This window comes from Hippichthys cyanospilos, chromosome 17 (genome assembly GCF_059441005.1).
Source record: "Hippichthys cyanospilos isolate Australia breed blue-spotted pipefish chromosome 17, RoL_Hcya_1.0, whole genome shotgun sequence".
Classification (NCBI taxonomy): domain Eukaryota; kingdom Metazoa; phylum Chordata; class Actinopteri; order Syngnathiformes; family Syngnathidae; genus Hippichthys; species Hippichthys cyanospilos.
The window spans coordinates 10,115,475-10,132,500 of record NC_142385.1 but is presented as its reverse complement, the minus strand read 5'-3'; the positions used below and the strand labels follow the sequence as shown (position 1 = coordinate 10,132,500).

Genomic DNA, 17,026 nt, shown 5'->3' with positions numbered 1-17,026 from the left:
GAGTCACATTATGTATTACATAGTGAACGTACGCTGGGAGCAATAAAGCAATCAGAGAACATTACAAAGTACAGTACATACGCTAGGAGCAATAAACCGTTCAGAGAAAATGACACACGTTCCCTTTTATTGCCGACCATATGTTTGAGCATGCGCCTTTTAATACGGTGCGATCTGTATACGGCTTAAGAACGGAAATAGACCCCATAATCGAGACCGTGCCAAATAATACGCTGCGCCGTTTAATGCGCAAAATACGGTAGTTTCTAAGTATACGGCGATTGACGAAGGAACACGGCGCCATTCGTCCTGATGGTTGAAACCAAAGGTCGCCGTCAGCAATCGGGACTCGTCTCAAATCCGGCAATCTGGAATACGCTGGTTCCGGTTTTCCAAAGGTGAAAATTTGAACTCCCGGAGCTGGCGCCGTCAATATGCAAAACGGGGGCTACTCTGAGCGCGCCCCTGCGACGAGCGCTCCGGCGGCGCTCTTCCAGGAAGAGCCTTTGCTGATTGTTTCTTCCAGGAAGGCTTTTTTGTTGGCCGATCAGCGCTTATAGGAAAGACGTTCGGGGCCGGCCCATCAGCGCCAGTATTGTCACAGCCGCTTCTGATAAAGCCGGAGCGGCTTCCAGGAAAGCGGAGATTTACCCTCCAAGCATTCCATCATTCCTTCAGCGCCATCACTGCGCGCAGAAAGAGAGCGAGGCGAGTGGGGGTATAATAGGGATGAGGATCAATAAAAACCATATGGTACGCATGCACATGCTGTATACTTGAACGTTATTGTAAGGCCGCCAAGAGTTGACCCGCAGTTCGCTGCGGTCGCTGCGCCACAACGCTCGCTCAAACCACATTATTACTATTTATTTTAATGGTGCACGTTCCTTTTTTTTTTTTTTTCAACTTAATGTTGTATTATGAGAGTATTTTGCCTGTGATCATTTTTTATTAACCCCAATAATGGCAAAATGTAGCAAAAGCAAGTCAAAATCTTAAAAAAATAGTTTGGATTTTTTTTTTAATACATTTGATAAATTTTCACGAGATTTATATTATTGCCAATAATGGCAAAATGTAGCAAAAGCAAGTCAAAATATTAAAAAAATATATTTTGGATTTTTTTTCATGTATATATGTAGTAAATTTTCACAAAATGTATATTATTGCCAATATTGGCAAAATGTAGCAAAAGCAAGTCAAAATATTAAACAAATATTTAGGATTTTTTTTTTTTACGTATAAATGTGATAATTTTTCACAAAATGTATATTATTGCCAATAATAGCAAAATGTAGCAAGAGCAAGTTAAAATCTTTAAAAAAATATTTTTTATATTTTTAATACTGTATATGTGATGCATTTCACAAAATGGATTATTGCCAATAATGGCAAAATGTAGCAAAAGCAAGTCAAAATCTTAAAAAAAAATATATATATTTTTTTTTAATATTTGTGATAAATTTTCACAAAATTTATATTATTGCCAATAATGACAAAATGTAGCAAACGCAAGTCAAAATCTTAAAAAAATATATATTGTTTTTAATATATGGGATACATTTTCACAAAATTTAGATTATTGCCAATAATGGCAAAATGTAGCAAAAGCAAGTCAGAATCTTAAAAAAATATTTGGAATTTTTGTTTTAATATATGTGATAAATGTTCACAATTTTTTACTATTGCCAATAATGGCAAAATGTAACAAAAGCAAGTCAAAATCTTAAAAAAATATTTTTGATTTAATATATGTGATCCATTTTCACAAAATTTCAATCGAACATTAAAAACATCACAACAGCATTTTTCAAGCCCCATGTATTTAACCATCCATTGAAACGACGATTCCAATAACTGAAAATTAAATGAACAAAACGCAGGCTTTTCTTTTTAAATCGCTAACAGTTGCTTTTTTGCACTGCTCTATCCTTCAGGAATTTGCATAATCACTTTCCTCCTGAGTGATCATTTTTTTCAAGATTAAAAAGCTTAATGGGCCGCATGTGGCTCCCAGGCTGTAGAGTACACTTAATTCCCTTTAAAAAGACATGTAGGTAACTCAAAAATTTACTCGGTCACAGCAATTTGAATGTTGACAAGTCGAAATCTCCAGTTTTGAGAAAAACTAAAGAAAAATGAAGGCAAACTGAAATGCCCTTTTTATTCACCAACACATTCAATTTGACAAGTACATATATTTGTTACTTTTCAGCCATACTGAAGGTTACAAAATAAAAATTGCAAATTGCAGGCGTCCTCATAACAAACTGGGTGAATTACCCCCAAACAGGCAGCCGCCACATATTTAGTGACTAAATAATCAAGCTCTTTGATGATGACGTGGATTTCGTGGGTCTATTTGACAAATTTCAACATTTTTACGTTTTTAAAAATAGATTAAACTTTTGGAATTGGCTGTTTTATTAACCCCTTGGGGCTAAAATATTGCGTAGATTGTCAAAACATGTCAACTTTCAATATGCCGTTCTGCCATCCTTTCTAAATGCTTGCAAAGAGGATGTCGAGAGGTACACCATGCAGACGTAAAATTTAGCCCATGTCGGGTTCATTTACTGCCATTACAAAGTGGAAGTATTGTCAATTTTGGACGTATTGAAAACCAAATGTTTTATGATGCATTTTCCCTGATTTTTGCATTAATCCTTTCAACGGCAGCTCATGAACAGGGTGCAATACAAATATCTGTGTTGGGACCCCAAAACCACCGGGGGGCGCTAGCGGACAATCTGACTTTTGCAAGCCTTTCAATGACTTCATTGACTGGCTTAGCCTGACTCCCATAATGCAAAGTTCTTGCTATGCATTGTGGGACTTGAAGTTGACAAAAGGCTTTGATCCAAGAACTAAATGTTGCAGGAAAGCTTTGATCTTGGCGCAGGGAAGCGTTTTATTTCATGCTATTTGTGAAAACTGCAGCATTGACCCCACTTTGAGAACCACTGAGCTAATGAACGGCCGTCTGGAAGGTAATTTGTTCGTATGCAGAGGAGCGTCTGTAGCTTGAAGCATGCATTTGGCCTCCGTTTTTGAATTATCCTTCACTATCTGCCAAAGTGCTGCTTGTTTTCAAGTTTGCTGTCACCACGGCTAGCCATTCAAATTTCTGTCAAGATAGCCATGCACGTTTCTCGTAATCGTTTCTTCACTGACCGGCGCCAAAATCGAAGAGATGACCTGGAATGTTTTGCGTCCATTTTTTTGCAAAGCAGTGACCCCTCCCCGATATTTTCATATGTGAGCTTTGGCTGCTTTTGGTTTTGAGCGGATGAAAACGGGCCGGGACGCTGGGAACGCCGGGAACTCTGAAAACAAACGGCGCTTCCCAGTCGGAATACTTTTATTTACATCCTCCTCCTTTTCTTCTACGTTAATGCAAGTGGGGGCCTCGCCTCGTGTTCCCGTTAGGAGGAAACAGGGGGTCCTCTGTGTGTGTGTGTGTGTGTGTACGCGCCATACGGAGAGCCAATCACAGCGCGGTACCAACACTGAGCCCCCCAAGTACTACTGGTTTATTAGGGTTCGCCTTCAGAGAAGTCACATGACTTCCCAGAGTGAAAGAGGGAGGGTGACGATGGGGGGGGCTGATGAAGAGGAGTGAAAAGGTGACAGAAAGGGTGAAGCGAAAGAAGGACGGAATGAAGCGAGACAGATGATGAGCCAGGGAGGACGTTTTGAATGAGTGGCGGGAATCCGAGAGGTCGGGTTAACCTTGGTTCTGGCGAAGGCCCGCGTACACTTCCTGGAAATGGCCCGCGCCTCGAATGAAGATGATTCATAAAATTGCCACGTGAATGAGTCTTCATTATCGATGGATAATAGCTGCAAGGAAAACGCTGCTAGGTTTCCGGGGAAATACTTTTCATTCGTTGGCCTCGCCGCAAATTCATTCGTCGCCGTTCATCACCATTTCACTGACTGCGGCGTTTTACCCAACATTGATTGAGCCAAGACTAAGATAGAAATTTACGTCATGTGAAATGTACATTTTTGTAAGAAAATAAAAATATTTTATTTTAATTATTATATCGTATTGTATCGTATTCGCTGATTTTAATAATACAAGTTGGCTTTCTGTCATGATGTCCCAATACTTTTGTCCAAGCTTTACTGTATGTGTGAGTGTGGTATGCGATCATTTTTGCCACTTTGGGAAGTACCCTCCAAAAGTGTGTGTGTGTGTATTCATGTGAGGGATCATGTTTTTCCAAGTTTGTGTGTGTATGTGTGTGAGAGATTGTGTTTTTTGTGTGTGTATGTGTGTGAGAGAATGTGTTTTTGTGCATAAAGTGTGTGTATCTATGTGTGTGTGTGTATGCGTGCATAATTTCCGTTATTTTTGTTTTTGCTACATGATGGGGCTCATTCCAGGTTTGTTCTGTCCTTGTGGGGACCTCTTCTCCTTGTGGGGCCATGTTGGCAGGCCCCCGCTAGTCCAGACCTCTTCTGAGGGTCAAAACTTGGTTTTAAAGCTTAGGTTTGAACTGGATTGTCGTTGGCTTTAGGGTAAGGGTTAGGTTTGGCTAATCAGTTATGATGGTTAAGTTTTGCGTTAGGGAATAGAACATGCATTGTGACAATGGGAGGACCTTAGTAAAATGATAAACCAAACACGTGTGTGTGGTTCATGGTTATGGTTGTGAATGTGTGCGAGAGTTCGTTTGAGAGTGTATATATGTATGGATTTTTGTGTATTGTGTGGTTGAGTGATTGTGCAAGTGTGTGTTTTGTGTGCTTTGGTGAACATGCGTGTGTGCACAAGATGTTTTTGTGAATGTACGTGAGCATGTTTGTGTAATTAAGTATGTGTGTGTGTTTGTGAGCATGGTTGTGTGTGTTGTCATTGTACGTGTATGGCTGTGTGTTGTGAATGTATTCATGTGTGAGCGTGTCATTTTGTGTGTTTGCGCACGTGTAAACACGGGAGCGTATTATTGTGTATTTGTCTGCATGAGTGTGTGAATGTGTGTGTGTGTGAGCCTGTTGTGTTTTTGAGCTTGCATGTGAATATGTGGTGTTTTAACGTGAGTCTAGTCTAGTGTCAACTCGACGTGGTTTTGTGTTTAGTTAGCAAGTGTTTAACGTGTGTTTATTTGTGTGCATATTTGAAGTTGTGTGTGCGCGTTCACGTAATTCTGCGAGTGTAAATATATATACATATTTATATATATATATATATATATATATATATATATATATATATATATATATATATATATATATATATATATATATATATATATATATATATATGTGTGTGTGTGTGTAAGAGAATGACTGTGAATGTGTATATGAGCATGTTTGTGTGGTTGAGAATGTGTGTGTTTTGTGTTGTATATGAGTGTGTGTTGTAAGTGTATGGACATGTGTGTCATTTTGTGTATTGCGTGTGTGTGTGTGCGTGCACGAGTGTGTGAGTGACATCTGAATGAAAAGGGCTGGGTGGATGGGTCTTAATGTGAACCAGATGTTAGCATGTTTCAAGCACTGATGTCAACACCTTTTAAGCAAAGAGCATCTTTGCCTCAAAGTGTGAATTTGTGCGTGTGTGTCAAAACTTTCTATAAACACCTGCTTTTGTGGTGAAAGAGGAGCAATGAAGGGATGGTGTGTGTGTAGGGGGGGGGGGGGGGGGATCTATTTCTTACCCGCGGCAGGCTTTATGGTTATTGGAAAGGCGGTGCCGTCTCCTCATGCTTCTTCCCAGAAAGGGGTCAATATTTCTCCCGCTTCATTTCTGCCTTATTCAATATTTTCTGTGTGCTGTGGAAGACGCTGGCCACAAAGACTCGAGTGTGTGAGCGTCACGCGGCTGGATGGCCCAATGCATTACAAGCAGACACGCTTACTGGCACTGCACACACACACGCGCACATGCCCGCACACACACACACACTCCTATCTAGTGATTACAATCGCAAAAGAGTGGGAAGTGTGTGTGTTCGTGTGCTTGTTTGTGTGTGTGTGTGACTGGAATTTGATCTAGCAGATTCACGAGTCCCACGCCAGCTGACAATTTGACGTGCAGTGAACAACAGTGTCAGCGTCTGCGCGCGCGTGTGTATCAATAGCAGTTGGTCAATAGAGGGCGCTAGTAAGGTGTTCGTGACTTTTCTTGAAGATAAAAATGGAAATTAAAACAATGTACATAACAACACTGGGCAACACATATCTCGAAATCTATAAAAACGTATTTTCAGATGAGCTATATCAAAAAAGTTATCTCTTCAGTGAAATCAATTGGACAACGTGGGGCACATTATAGTTCCTAAACTAGTGACGTCACATTTACTCTTAGATGTCCCTGCTTTTCTGCATATGTCTGTCTATATCTTTGTGTGCATGCAGCACTTTTGCGTTTTATATTGATGTCAACAAACCGGTCGAGTTGAGCGCGGCTAAAGGTATGTTGTCTATCTATCTATCTATCTATCTATCTATCTATCTATCTATCTATCTATCTATCTATCTATCTATCTATCTATCTATCTATCTATCTATCTATCTATCTATCTATCTATCCATCCATCCATCCATCCATCCATCCATCCATCCATCCATCCATCCATCCATCCATCCATCCAAGCCCCATTTTTAATTTTGATTCTTTAGTTAAAAAATAAATAAAATCGACATTTGTTTGCTACAAATTAAGAGGAGGAAAAATATCAGGAAAATAGCGAGTTTAACCAGCAATAAAGTTTTGGCGACAAATGAAAATCTCTTTTGTTTGCAAAAATAGCAAGAAAATAGCGAGGTAAACCCGAAATAGAGAAAGTTGTGATCATAGCACTGTACTATAAGCAAAAATCCGCCATGGAGTGAAGCCGCAATGTAGCGAGGGAACACTGGAATAACGGTGCATATTGTAATGTATTTGTATTTGGCGCCCTCGAGTGGACAACATTGACCCGTGCAGTTTCGGTCGGTCATCCATTAACCGTCCTGCACATGCTTTCAAGTCAATGATTTTCGATTACATCGATCCAAAGTTCAATCGCTAACCGATTCGCATCGATGTTTACTCTGCAGCAATGTCCCTCAAATTATTTTGTTCCAAGTTTCATTTATGGAGTCGCATCGTCGTCCGACGAGATGTCGGGGAACGAAGTTACTATAACAGCGGGCACTCCGGAGTTGCCGAGCCTGGCCGAGCGGCTCACGTCCGGGTTGTGGACCTCCGCAGCGACACGGTGACCAAACCCGGAGCGGCGATGCGCCGGGCCATGTCCGAGGCCGAAGTCGGAGACGATGTGATGGGCGAGGACCCCACAGTGAACGGTAGCCTATTATATTAGCTAGCATGTCAACCGGCTAGCACTTAGCAATAGCAACAATCTCTGCACTCAAGTTTTTTTTGCCTTGTGCATTTAACTGTCTTTTAACAGAAAGCGAGCCACAGTTAACTTCATAAAGTAATTTAGTTCCTATTGAATGTTTTTTTCTAATTAAACAAAATAATAGACAAAGAAAGGCCGAAAGTTTTTTTTTTCCTCTATTGGTTTAGTGCATGTATTTTACATTGGACAAATAATAACAAAAAGAAGCGTGATTTTATTTAATTTTAATGAATTACACGTATTAATTATTTTACTTCTTTTTACATATACGTACTAATAAAAAACAGCAAGAGAGACCTCAATGCAGATGTTTATGTTTTCATTAAATTCAATTGTCTAAAAGTTTTTACAAAGTAATACACAAATCTCAAAACATTCTGACACAATTACCACAAAGAAAATAAAATGCAAATACTATTTTCCTCTTCATTGCAGAGTTGCAAAAGATAGCAGCCGACATGTTTGGGATGGAGGCGGCGCTGTTTGTCCCTACCGGAACGATGAGTAACCTCATTGCAGGTAACTTCAAATACTTTTTCAAATCTGACATCTTCAATCATTTTTTTGAGGGGTGGGGGTTGAGGTTTAAACGACTATCATGCATCGGTCACACTAGTGATGGTGCACTGCAGGGAGCGCGGGGATGAGATGATCGTGGGCGACTTATCCCATTTGCACATCTACGAGCAGGGGGGGAGCGCACAGGTGAACATCTATCTATCCATCCATCCATCCATCCATCCATCCATCCATCCATCCATCCATCCATCCATCATCCATCCATCCATCCATCCATCCATCCATCCATCCATCCATCCATCCATCCATCCATCCATCCATCCATATAATAATTATTTTACATCAATGTATCATGTTCATTTTGACACAGCTTGCAGGCATACACGCCACCACAGCCAACACCCTCTCCGACGGCACCATGGACCTGGACCAGTTGGAGTCCAAGATCCGCCATGGCTACCCGGACCCGCACTACCCGCGCTCGCGCCTCATCTGCGTTGAGAACACGCACAATATACAAGGAGGACGTGTCATGCCGCTGCGTTTCCTGCAGGAGGTGTGTGTGAGCCTATGAAGCCCAACAGATGGGAGAGCTGCTGTTTTGGTTAGCAAGTGACCTCCTTGACATCCGCATGTGGGTCCTCCTCCCGGAAGGTGCGCGCTCTTGCTGATAAACACGGTCTGTCAGTGCACATGGACGGCGCCCGTCTGATGAACGCCGCCGTGGCGCTGGGGGTGCCTGCGGCGGACATTTTGCAGCACACGCACACTGTTAGCGTGTGTCTCTCAAAGGTGACTATTCTATCCCAGTACTGAAAAAACATGTCTTAGGATTCCTGGAGCTTTTGTCCAAAATATTTGTGTTTGTTAAACAGGGATTGGGTGCCCCAGTGGGAACCATGCTGGCTGGACCCAAGGATTTCATTTCTCAGGCGGTGAGGTGTCGTAAAGCTCTGGGTGGCGGGATGCGGCAGGCCGGCATACTGGCGGCGGCGGGGAAGCTGTCTTTGCTAGACATGGTGCAGAGACTCCAGGAAGACCACAAGAACGCCAAAACCTTTGCTCAAGGTGTCTTTGAGTTCCGGTGTGCCGTCCCGCCGTCTTCCGCCATCATAACAGCTTGTGTGTTTTTCCTCGCGCCAGCCTTGCAAACGTGCGAGCCGCCTCTGTTTGCCGTGGACATGGCGGCCGTGGAGACAAACATCCTGCGCTTCCAAATCCGAGAACCCGCCTTAAAACCAGAGGAGTTCTGCAAACGCATGGCCACAATAGGGGACGAGGAGGAGGACGCGCTGGGTCAGGGGGTGCAAGTCCTCATGTACCCTCATTTTGGAAATTCTGTTAGGGCCGTGTGGCATCTGGGGATAACGCACGAAGACACGCAACTGGCCATCCGGAAATTGCAGTTTGTCGCACGTCGCTGCTTGGAGAATAAACATCAAACGGGCTCGTAACACGTTTGTGGTGTCTTATCTCGAAAATGTCTTCGAAGACATACGCGGCTGGAGAAACTAGTGGACGTTCATGCATTATATTTAATATTATTGTATCTAATTTCATAAGGTCCTGATGGTTTTACTGTAAATATTTTAAATGATTTTGTCAAGCCTTTACAAAATGTTTTAAACATTTATAATTTACACATTAATAAAGCAATCAAATTATTGAGTATTAAGAAATTAAATCAATGCAGTTCAATTTAATGTGTAGATTTTTATTTTATTCACTTCGAAAATAGCTTTCTTTGTTTACATCATTATCAATTTGTTGCTTAACTCAGCATTTCCCCTTTTGTTTTCATTTTTCTCCTTAGATATTTACTATTGAACCATTCGGTAAATTTTTAGATTTGTATGTTTTTGTTGTTGTATATTGTACATCGAGAAGCTATCTGCCAAAACCCGAGGTCGAAGTCACGTTAAAAAAAAAAACAAAAAATCTTTTTCGTGACCCTTGTTTGTAAGAACGTTAAAAACTGTTGTGGGGTGTTTTCAGTTGAACCGTATTTCATGCTTCAAAATTGTGAATGTCAAAGTAAATACAGTCTTTGTTTTTTTATCCTTTTCTTGGTCTCGTAAAATTTGGGTTTCGCCAAGCGGTCCCCTTGTACTCAGTTAATCCTACTTGAGAGGAAAAAGAATCCTGGCAGCGGTGGGATTCGAACCCACGCCATCGAAATGACTGGAGCCTAAATCCAGCGCCTTAGACCACTCGGCCACGCTACCGTGTTGTTATCGCCAGATTTTTTATAGTTAAAACTAGTAATAGAAGTAGCGTGGCCTGCGAGAATAATTTGTCAGCCTCAAATGAATACATAACACTCGTGGATCCTAATTTGCATTCGTTTATTTTGTATGATGCAGGCGTGTTTTTATGTGCGAAATCGAAATGTCACGTAACGGCACTAAGTAGACAGGAGCTGCGGCAAATGAAATGCATTTGAAAAATGACGAGTTCGAGGGAGGGCGTGACGTTTGAAGGAGCTTTCTTCAAAAATAGCATTTAAAAGACGTTAAACCGTCAAAGTAGCACTGCTTGGCCTTTAAGCAGTCAAAAGACGTTCAATCGTAAAAGGCTTTTAGCAATCTCATCTGAGCATGTCGCTGCATTCGATAGCCACTTCCTGGTTGTAATTCCTAAATTTCTCCGTGGTGGTGGGAGTTTAAAATGTTAGCTACATAATATAGAAAACGTGTTTACTTGAGTTAACTTATATTGGTTTACGTTGCGTTTATTAATGTGTTTTATTTGGTTGTTTGAGTGTTTTAGTTAAGTCTCTGTGCGCTGGCGTATCGCGTGGGACGTTTGATTTGATATTTCCGACAGCCCGAAAAGGCTGCAGACCACGCGGGGCGGAGCTTCCACGGAACGCTGTTGTTACGTGCCGACGGTCCACATCGGTGTGGCGACTGGTGGTACCGCCAGAACCCTCCCATCGAACCGCTTGCCTCGGGACCCGCAGGGCTCGCTGGAGAGGCGGGGAGCAAACCGTCCGCGGAAATAAAAAAATCGTGAAATTACGTGACAGCTTATCGCCGAGTGAATCGTTTTGTTCGACTCAAGAGGAGAGCGCCTGTCCACGCCTGCCAACTGTCGAAGTGTCAAGCTACAGGTTCGGTGGGTTGATTTGACGCATGCATGCCATATTGGATAAATCTTGATGCTCGTTATGAGGTGCGTTGGAGGGGGGCGATTCCCTTTGCAGTATGCTGCAACCGAATATCGTGCACCCATGACAAGCGTGGTCAACTTTGGTCTCAGTTGTAGGCTGCACACTATTCAAAACAATCCACATTTGACGTGCAAAATGTTACCACTCAAATGTATCCCTTAAAAATCCGCTAATGACAAATAAATAACCTCCAAAACTGTAGCATAGCTAGCCATTTTACTCACTGAAATGTTTATTAGTTTTTGAAAAATAGCGTTGCAGACTGTCAAATTGTATTTGTAGAATATGCTGCTGGCCGCAAACATGGAGATGGCGGGCCACAAATGGTCCCGGGCGTAGCTTTGACACATTTGTGTTAGCTGATGTTCACACAATACACCACGCACAATCACAATACAATATTAATAACTTGAGTACTGTTTCTTCATTTTTTACGTGTCCATTCAGTCCAAACATGTTGTCCTCTGCCATTTTAGCACTTCGGTGGACACAATGGAAGACGAGTTGATGTTCAGCATGGAGGAGGACGGCAGCGGCACCAGGTCCTCGGAAAAAAGGAGCGGGCCCAAGCAACGGGTGTCCTCGCTCACTGATGATGATGACTGCGAGGAAGACAACGCATTTTTGTGCTCCATCCTGGACGAGCCGGCCCGAGAAATCTGCCATTACATGCAGAATCTGACCAACAACCGCCAGCTTTCAAACTCTCTACCCAAGACAGAATTTTTGTACAAGGTGAGGAAGCGTCACCCCAGTCTTACATAGGACATACAACTCCAAATTTCAATGGAAACGTTTACATTTAAATCTTAAATTAAAAACGGTTTCTAAATGGGTTGTTAAAGGTTTTTTTGGTCAATAGGAAGAAAATGTGTTGTTTTTTTTATGTGCGTGGAGCTTTGCTGAAGCATAACGTTTGTCTTGTTGCATCATGTGCTTTGCTGATGAAAAGTGGTTCGTTTTCTTTACCTTTTTCCCCCCTCATAGAATCAAACCGAGCATTTGGCGGAAGGTTCGTACCACGTTTTGTCTGAGAGTGCACGGGTATGTTATGACATTTGACTTATTATTCTGTCCCATTCCTTCTCCGCCGATCATCTTTACCAGTGGTTCTCATCTTGTTTTCAATGATATACCCCCCTTTTTTCAGCCAAGTGAATAATTTTTGAATGAAAATTTTTTTTTATTACTTTGTTACATTTTCAACCACATTTGTTGCAGTGTCTCTTTATTTTATTCCTGACTCATCTATCAGTAACTTTGGTCACTTATGACATACACATAGCTAAAAAAGGCATAACACTTTGCAAAGGTGTCATTTTAGCAAGAAGTTGATTCATGTTCCAATTAATTTCCTCTTTATTCAAAAAGAAATGCACTGTTTTTGTCATGGCATTCAATTTAATTTACTGAAACCATTAGAAATCCCTGTTAAAATTTCCTCGTATCCCTTGAAGTGCTTTTACGCACCCATATATGAGAATCACTGATCTATGCCTTCCTTCACTGTTTTAAAATGCTTTTCTTCCTTTACATGTAACCATTTTTAAACGTTCTTATTTTCGATATTATTCATTTGTATGATTTATGTTTTGGAGCATTTTCATTAGGTACACTTGCTCAAGATGTGATGTTTCACAAGTGAACGTTAACACAGCAACAAGAATACTCCATATACTTCATGGAATCACTACTGTATACTATATATATATATATATATATATATATATATATATATATATATATATATATATATATATATATATATTTTTTTTTTTTTTTTTTTCAGAATTTGTATTTGAAGTCATGCTAATGCGTAGTAGCGCATAACTGCACATTGACCTTTTTGCAGTTCCAATGGGGTAATTTTCAGCAAGTCATTTTTACGTCTATACTAGTACGTTAACGAACGTGGTGGCGTACGAGGGAGACGTGCGCTTCCCCAGGCGATGAAAGATTAAGTTACTTGACATGATGTACGAGCAACCCCGCCCGCCGAGCAAGTTATTTTAGGACGCCACTGCAAATGACTACGAGGCATCATGCAGTGTTTGGCAGTGTCATCCAACTTGATACCTCCCTCAATGCAAACAAGTCCAACCCAGTGCTCGTGAACACTGCTATGACTTGGATTTAGTTAAGATGATTAATTGAAAAAAAAAAACAGAAGCCATTTGGTGTTTTAATGTGAAATACGGTACAATTCATCATATTCATCATCAATTCATAATAACTGAGTACAAAAATCCTGCATTTTCACTTACAAAAAAAAACATTTTTCCACCTGAAAAATAAACAAACTACCACATATAAATATTTAAACATATTGAATGGATTTGTTCCAATAGGAAACATGGAAAAACGCCATCTTAAAGGCCAAAGCTATGCCTGACCCCTGGGCTGAATTTCACCTGGAGGACAAAGAGACCGAACCCTGCTTGCGCTACAGGTATGAATAACCTTAAATTGCATTTAAAACCTGTTATGCTCTCAAGGGCTAGTCATTGGGTTTTATTATCTTGTTTACATGCGCTTATCTCCAGTATTGACCACAAAATGGGACTAAATGAGATTTTTGTGTTTTCTCTCCCGATAAGGGCGTCGTCCTTTAAGTCGTCCAAATTAACACAAATCGCCATTTTTGGCTCAGTAAGTAAACTCTTCAAACCAGTTCGCACACTTCTGAGGTGAATCAAATTGAGATTTCAGACTAGCAAATTGGGATTTACCAAAATAGCATATTTTCCACACTATAAGGCGCACATAAAGGCCTTAAATTATCTCAAAAGCTGACAGTGCCCTTATAAAGCGCATAAACCGTGAGTTTTCATTTTTTAATCTGAATACTTGATATTTAATTCAAATTTAACGAAAATAACTTATTTGCCATGTAAATTCTTTTAATATTCTTATTAATTTGTTTATCTGTGTATTTCAGTTATGAATGTATTTTTTACAATTACATTTTTAGAACAGCCCGTTTGAAATTTTGATATGCTAGATATGCTCCAATTTTGAGGCAATTTATATATATTAATTAATATATATAAATAAAAAAAACTGTATATTTTTAGGTTTTTGGTTGCAACTTGAAAAAAAGATTTAATATTTAATTGAATCAGCATTATATTATTTTAAACTATTGATTTGTCTTGGCATTGATTTAAACAGTCTTCTAATGTAATCAAGTGCGATTTTTTTTTTTCAGTCTTCAGCTCATACTTTCCACAAATCATCTTTATTCTAAGTTTATGATTAAACAGTTTAACATAATAATGTAATATTACTAAGAATATAATAGTGCAACCCCAGCCACTACTGTAGCTTCTATTCTATGTATCTTATAATGTGGTGCACCCTATATATGAAAATGGTTTTAAAATAGGCCATTCATTGGAAGTGCACCTTATAATCTGCTGCATATCGTCTCATAGCACCTTGAAAAAGCAGAAGAGAACAATCATTCGTTTTGGTACCCTTTTAGCATGTGAACAGGAAATGAACAAACCAAACTTACAATGTGAACACAAAAATAGAATCGCCCCACTGACCTTTCTTTTTACATCCTATGTTTGAATCTATGTGAACAGGAATTGAATGGACCACATTTACCTGCAAAAAAAAAACCCGACGCATCGCTGTGAATTGTTAGCAGTGGTCGTTTAACCTCATCCATTGAACACGTGGTCTAGTTTCGGCCGTTGCTGACTTTTGCGTTTGGATGCAGAGACCCAGAAAGCTTTAAACGCTCGCTCACATCTGGCTCAGACACGTCGCGCCACGTTACGCCATTGGCAAACGCACAATGCAGGAGGGGTTTATTTCGCTGAGTGCACTATTCACATTGAATGGCTTATATAAGCCACACACACACACACACACAGAAATGGAGTGCTGGCAATTCATGTGCTAATTTTACTCTTCTCCGCCTCCTCTTCTTCTTTATGCCCACTTTAGTATCATGGAGCCAAAAAGCACATTGCGTTCCCAGCCTGATGTGTTTTCTAAGTCAAAAAAAAAAGACTTTAACCCTTGTGCAATATGTTGATCATTTTTGGATCGCTTTTCTTCCCAGCGTTCTGGCAGAATTTTAGCCAAGGGCTAGTGCGATGTTGAATTTTGACATGTGGTCACCGTATGGGTGGAATTTCAGCCTCCTAGTGTCTTCTTTCAATGCTTTTGCTTTGATGTGAAATGTCTTTGATGTAGAGATCAAAATATTGGGCAAAAACACACAATGATTAACACATTTTTACATCGCTAAATGTTGTAGCTTGATAATGTTTCGGGATAAAGGCATCCTGTGTAAATGTTGCTTTTTGCAATTTTGCTACTTGGGCGCTTAAAGGGTTAAACGTGTGAGCAGTAGAGCGGTGTTCCTACATTCTTGAGCCTAAAAGCATACAGCAGGGCCAAGACAAACAAGCGTGCTAACCAGATGGTATATGTAAAGATTAACTTGGAGATAATGCATCGCTTTACTTGTGTTTGGGGAAAGCATAACAAATGATGCTGCAGCGACGGATTTCTCACTGGTTGGGGTTGAAAAAAACCAAAACATTTTTTCTGCACTCACTTGTGAGTGAAAGGTCACATGACTGGTGTTAAAAGTAAAGACGCTTGACATGTTTGACTTTAAAACATGACGTTAGTGTGTTTTTGTTTTGGAAGTGTTGAGCACAGCTTTTTTTCATTATCAGCCGTTTTCACCATCTGCTTCATTTCACATTTCATCCAAGTATTGATTTCAGCTGTCTTGTGCTCGGCAGACATTTTGAATGTTTTTGAAATTATATTGTTTGTAAAAAACATGTTGAACAAAATTTAATATTGTAAGGCATGTTTTACTATTGGTCAAGTTCCTTTCAGGAATTTATATGCATTGAATGTGTTTTTTTTTCGTAATAGTTAGCTATTTTCAGTGTGTTGTTTTTTTTTTTATTAACTGCAGCTGCTTTGCTACCTACAGCCATTTTCTTCATTTAAAAAAATATATATCGAATGCATAATTTTTCGTTATAGTCACTGGTTAATTCTTTTCTAATACTGAATTCACATCTTCTCAATTATAGTCAGATATTTATAGTTTTGTCTTGGTTGTAATTTTTTTTCTGTTAAACATTTACAACATCTGCTCAAGGGTTTCACTATTTTGCCAGTATATTAGACTATTTATAGCATTTGATGAAATATATAACTCATTTTTATGCATTTCACTACACTTTAATCCATCTGTTTAAAAAAAAAAAAAAGCCTTCTTTTCTACTATAGTCAGCTTTCTAATTATTGGAAGCGGTTTTTCCCCTTTATAACGTTTTTCACATTTTTATGAACAAAATTGCATGCAAAACAAATACAGTACAATGCATTGAAAAAGAAGTTTTATTTTCCATCTTTTTTTCCATCTCATGCAACAACTTTCATGACTTCTTGATAATAGCGCTATTAGATATATGCAAGATCTGAAAATAGGCTCTTTCCACATGAGGAGTAAACTTTCTGGATACTTTTCAGGTATAACGCGGTCACAGGCGAGTGGGCCCAAGACCGGGTCCAAATCAAGATGGCTGCACAGGTATTATCACGTAATATGGAACGACACTGTTAATAGCGTACATTACACTTAAGACTACATATTTTTATCACAGCCATTTGGGAAAGGAGCCATGAGGGAGTGCTTCAGAACGTAAGTAGAACGAGATTCTACCATTTTTAAAGTGTCTTTAAAGGCACCTCCAAAGATCTAAATTGTCTCTCGACTCATAGGAAGAAGCTGTCCAGCTTCTCGCACAGCCACAACTGGAAGAACGCCTGCAACTATGTGGCCAAGCGCTACATGGAGACGGTAGACAGGAGCGTCTACTTTGAGGACGTCCGGCTGCAGATGGAGGCCAAACTTTGGGGCGAGGAGTTCAATCGTCACAGGCCTCCCAAGCAGGTAGACGAGACCGCATCGCGTCGTGTCCCCATTTGA

The 17,026-nt window shown here is 40.1% G+C and overlaps 2 protein-coding genes and 1 non-coding gene across 5 annotated transcripts in view; 2 read left to right on the top strand and 1 right to left on the bottom strand.

Annotated features, from left to right (window-relative positions):
• The first annotated feature begins 2,866 nt into the window (after positions 1–2,866).
• On the top strand, positions 2,867–9,869 carry tha1 (threonine aldolase 1). Of its 2 annotated transcripts, XM_088439158.1 has the most exons (8): positions 2,867–2,990; positions 7,083–7,302; positions 7,797–7,880; positions 7,978–8,066; positions 8,251–8,436; positions 8,535–8,672; positions 8,756–8,948; positions 9,024–9,869. In XM_088439158.1, the coding sequence occupies exons 2-8, from the start codon at positions 7,236–7,238 to the stop codon at positions 9,332–9,334; spliced, it is 1,068 nt and encodes a 355-aa protein (XP_088295284.1). In that variant the 5' UTR covers positions 2,867–2,990; positions 7,083–7,235; the 3' UTR covers positions 9,335–9,869. The 2 variants fall into 2 exon arrangements, with proteins under 2 accessions (XP_088295284.1, XP_088295283.1); XM_088439157.1 differs by lacking the exon at positions 2,867–2,990 and having other exon boundaries at positions 6,382–7,302.
• Positions 9,870–10,023: 154 nt separating this feature from the next.
• On the bottom strand, positions 10,024–10,105 carry trnal-uag (transfer RNA leucine (anticodon UAG)). Its single transcript has one exon. It is a non-coding gene; the product is annotated as a tRNA-Leu (tRNA).
• Positions 10,106–10,495: 390 nt separating this feature from the next.
• The window catches only part of eef2k (eukaryotic elongation factor 2 kinase), a 13,677-nt gene continuing 7,146 nt past the window's right edge, over positions 10,496–17,026 (top strand). For both annotated transcript variants that reach the window (XM_088438591.1, XM_088438590.1), the window contains exons 1-7: positions 10,496–10,997; positions 11,529–11,787; positions 12,040–12,096; positions 13,401–13,501; positions 16,567–16,627; positions 16,701–16,738; positions 16,819–16,990. In XM_088438591.1, the coding sequence (XP_088294717.1) occupies positions 11,545–11,787; positions 12,040–12,096; positions 13,401–13,501; positions 16,567–16,627; positions 16,701–16,738; positions 16,819–16,990 (672 nt within the window). In that variant the 5' untranslated portion in view covers positions 10,496–10,997; positions 11,529–11,544. The remainder of the gene's footprint in view (positions 10,998–11,528; positions 11,788–12,039; positions 12,097–13,400; positions 13,502–16,566; positions 16,628–16,700; positions 16,739–16,818; positions 16,991–17,026) is intronic.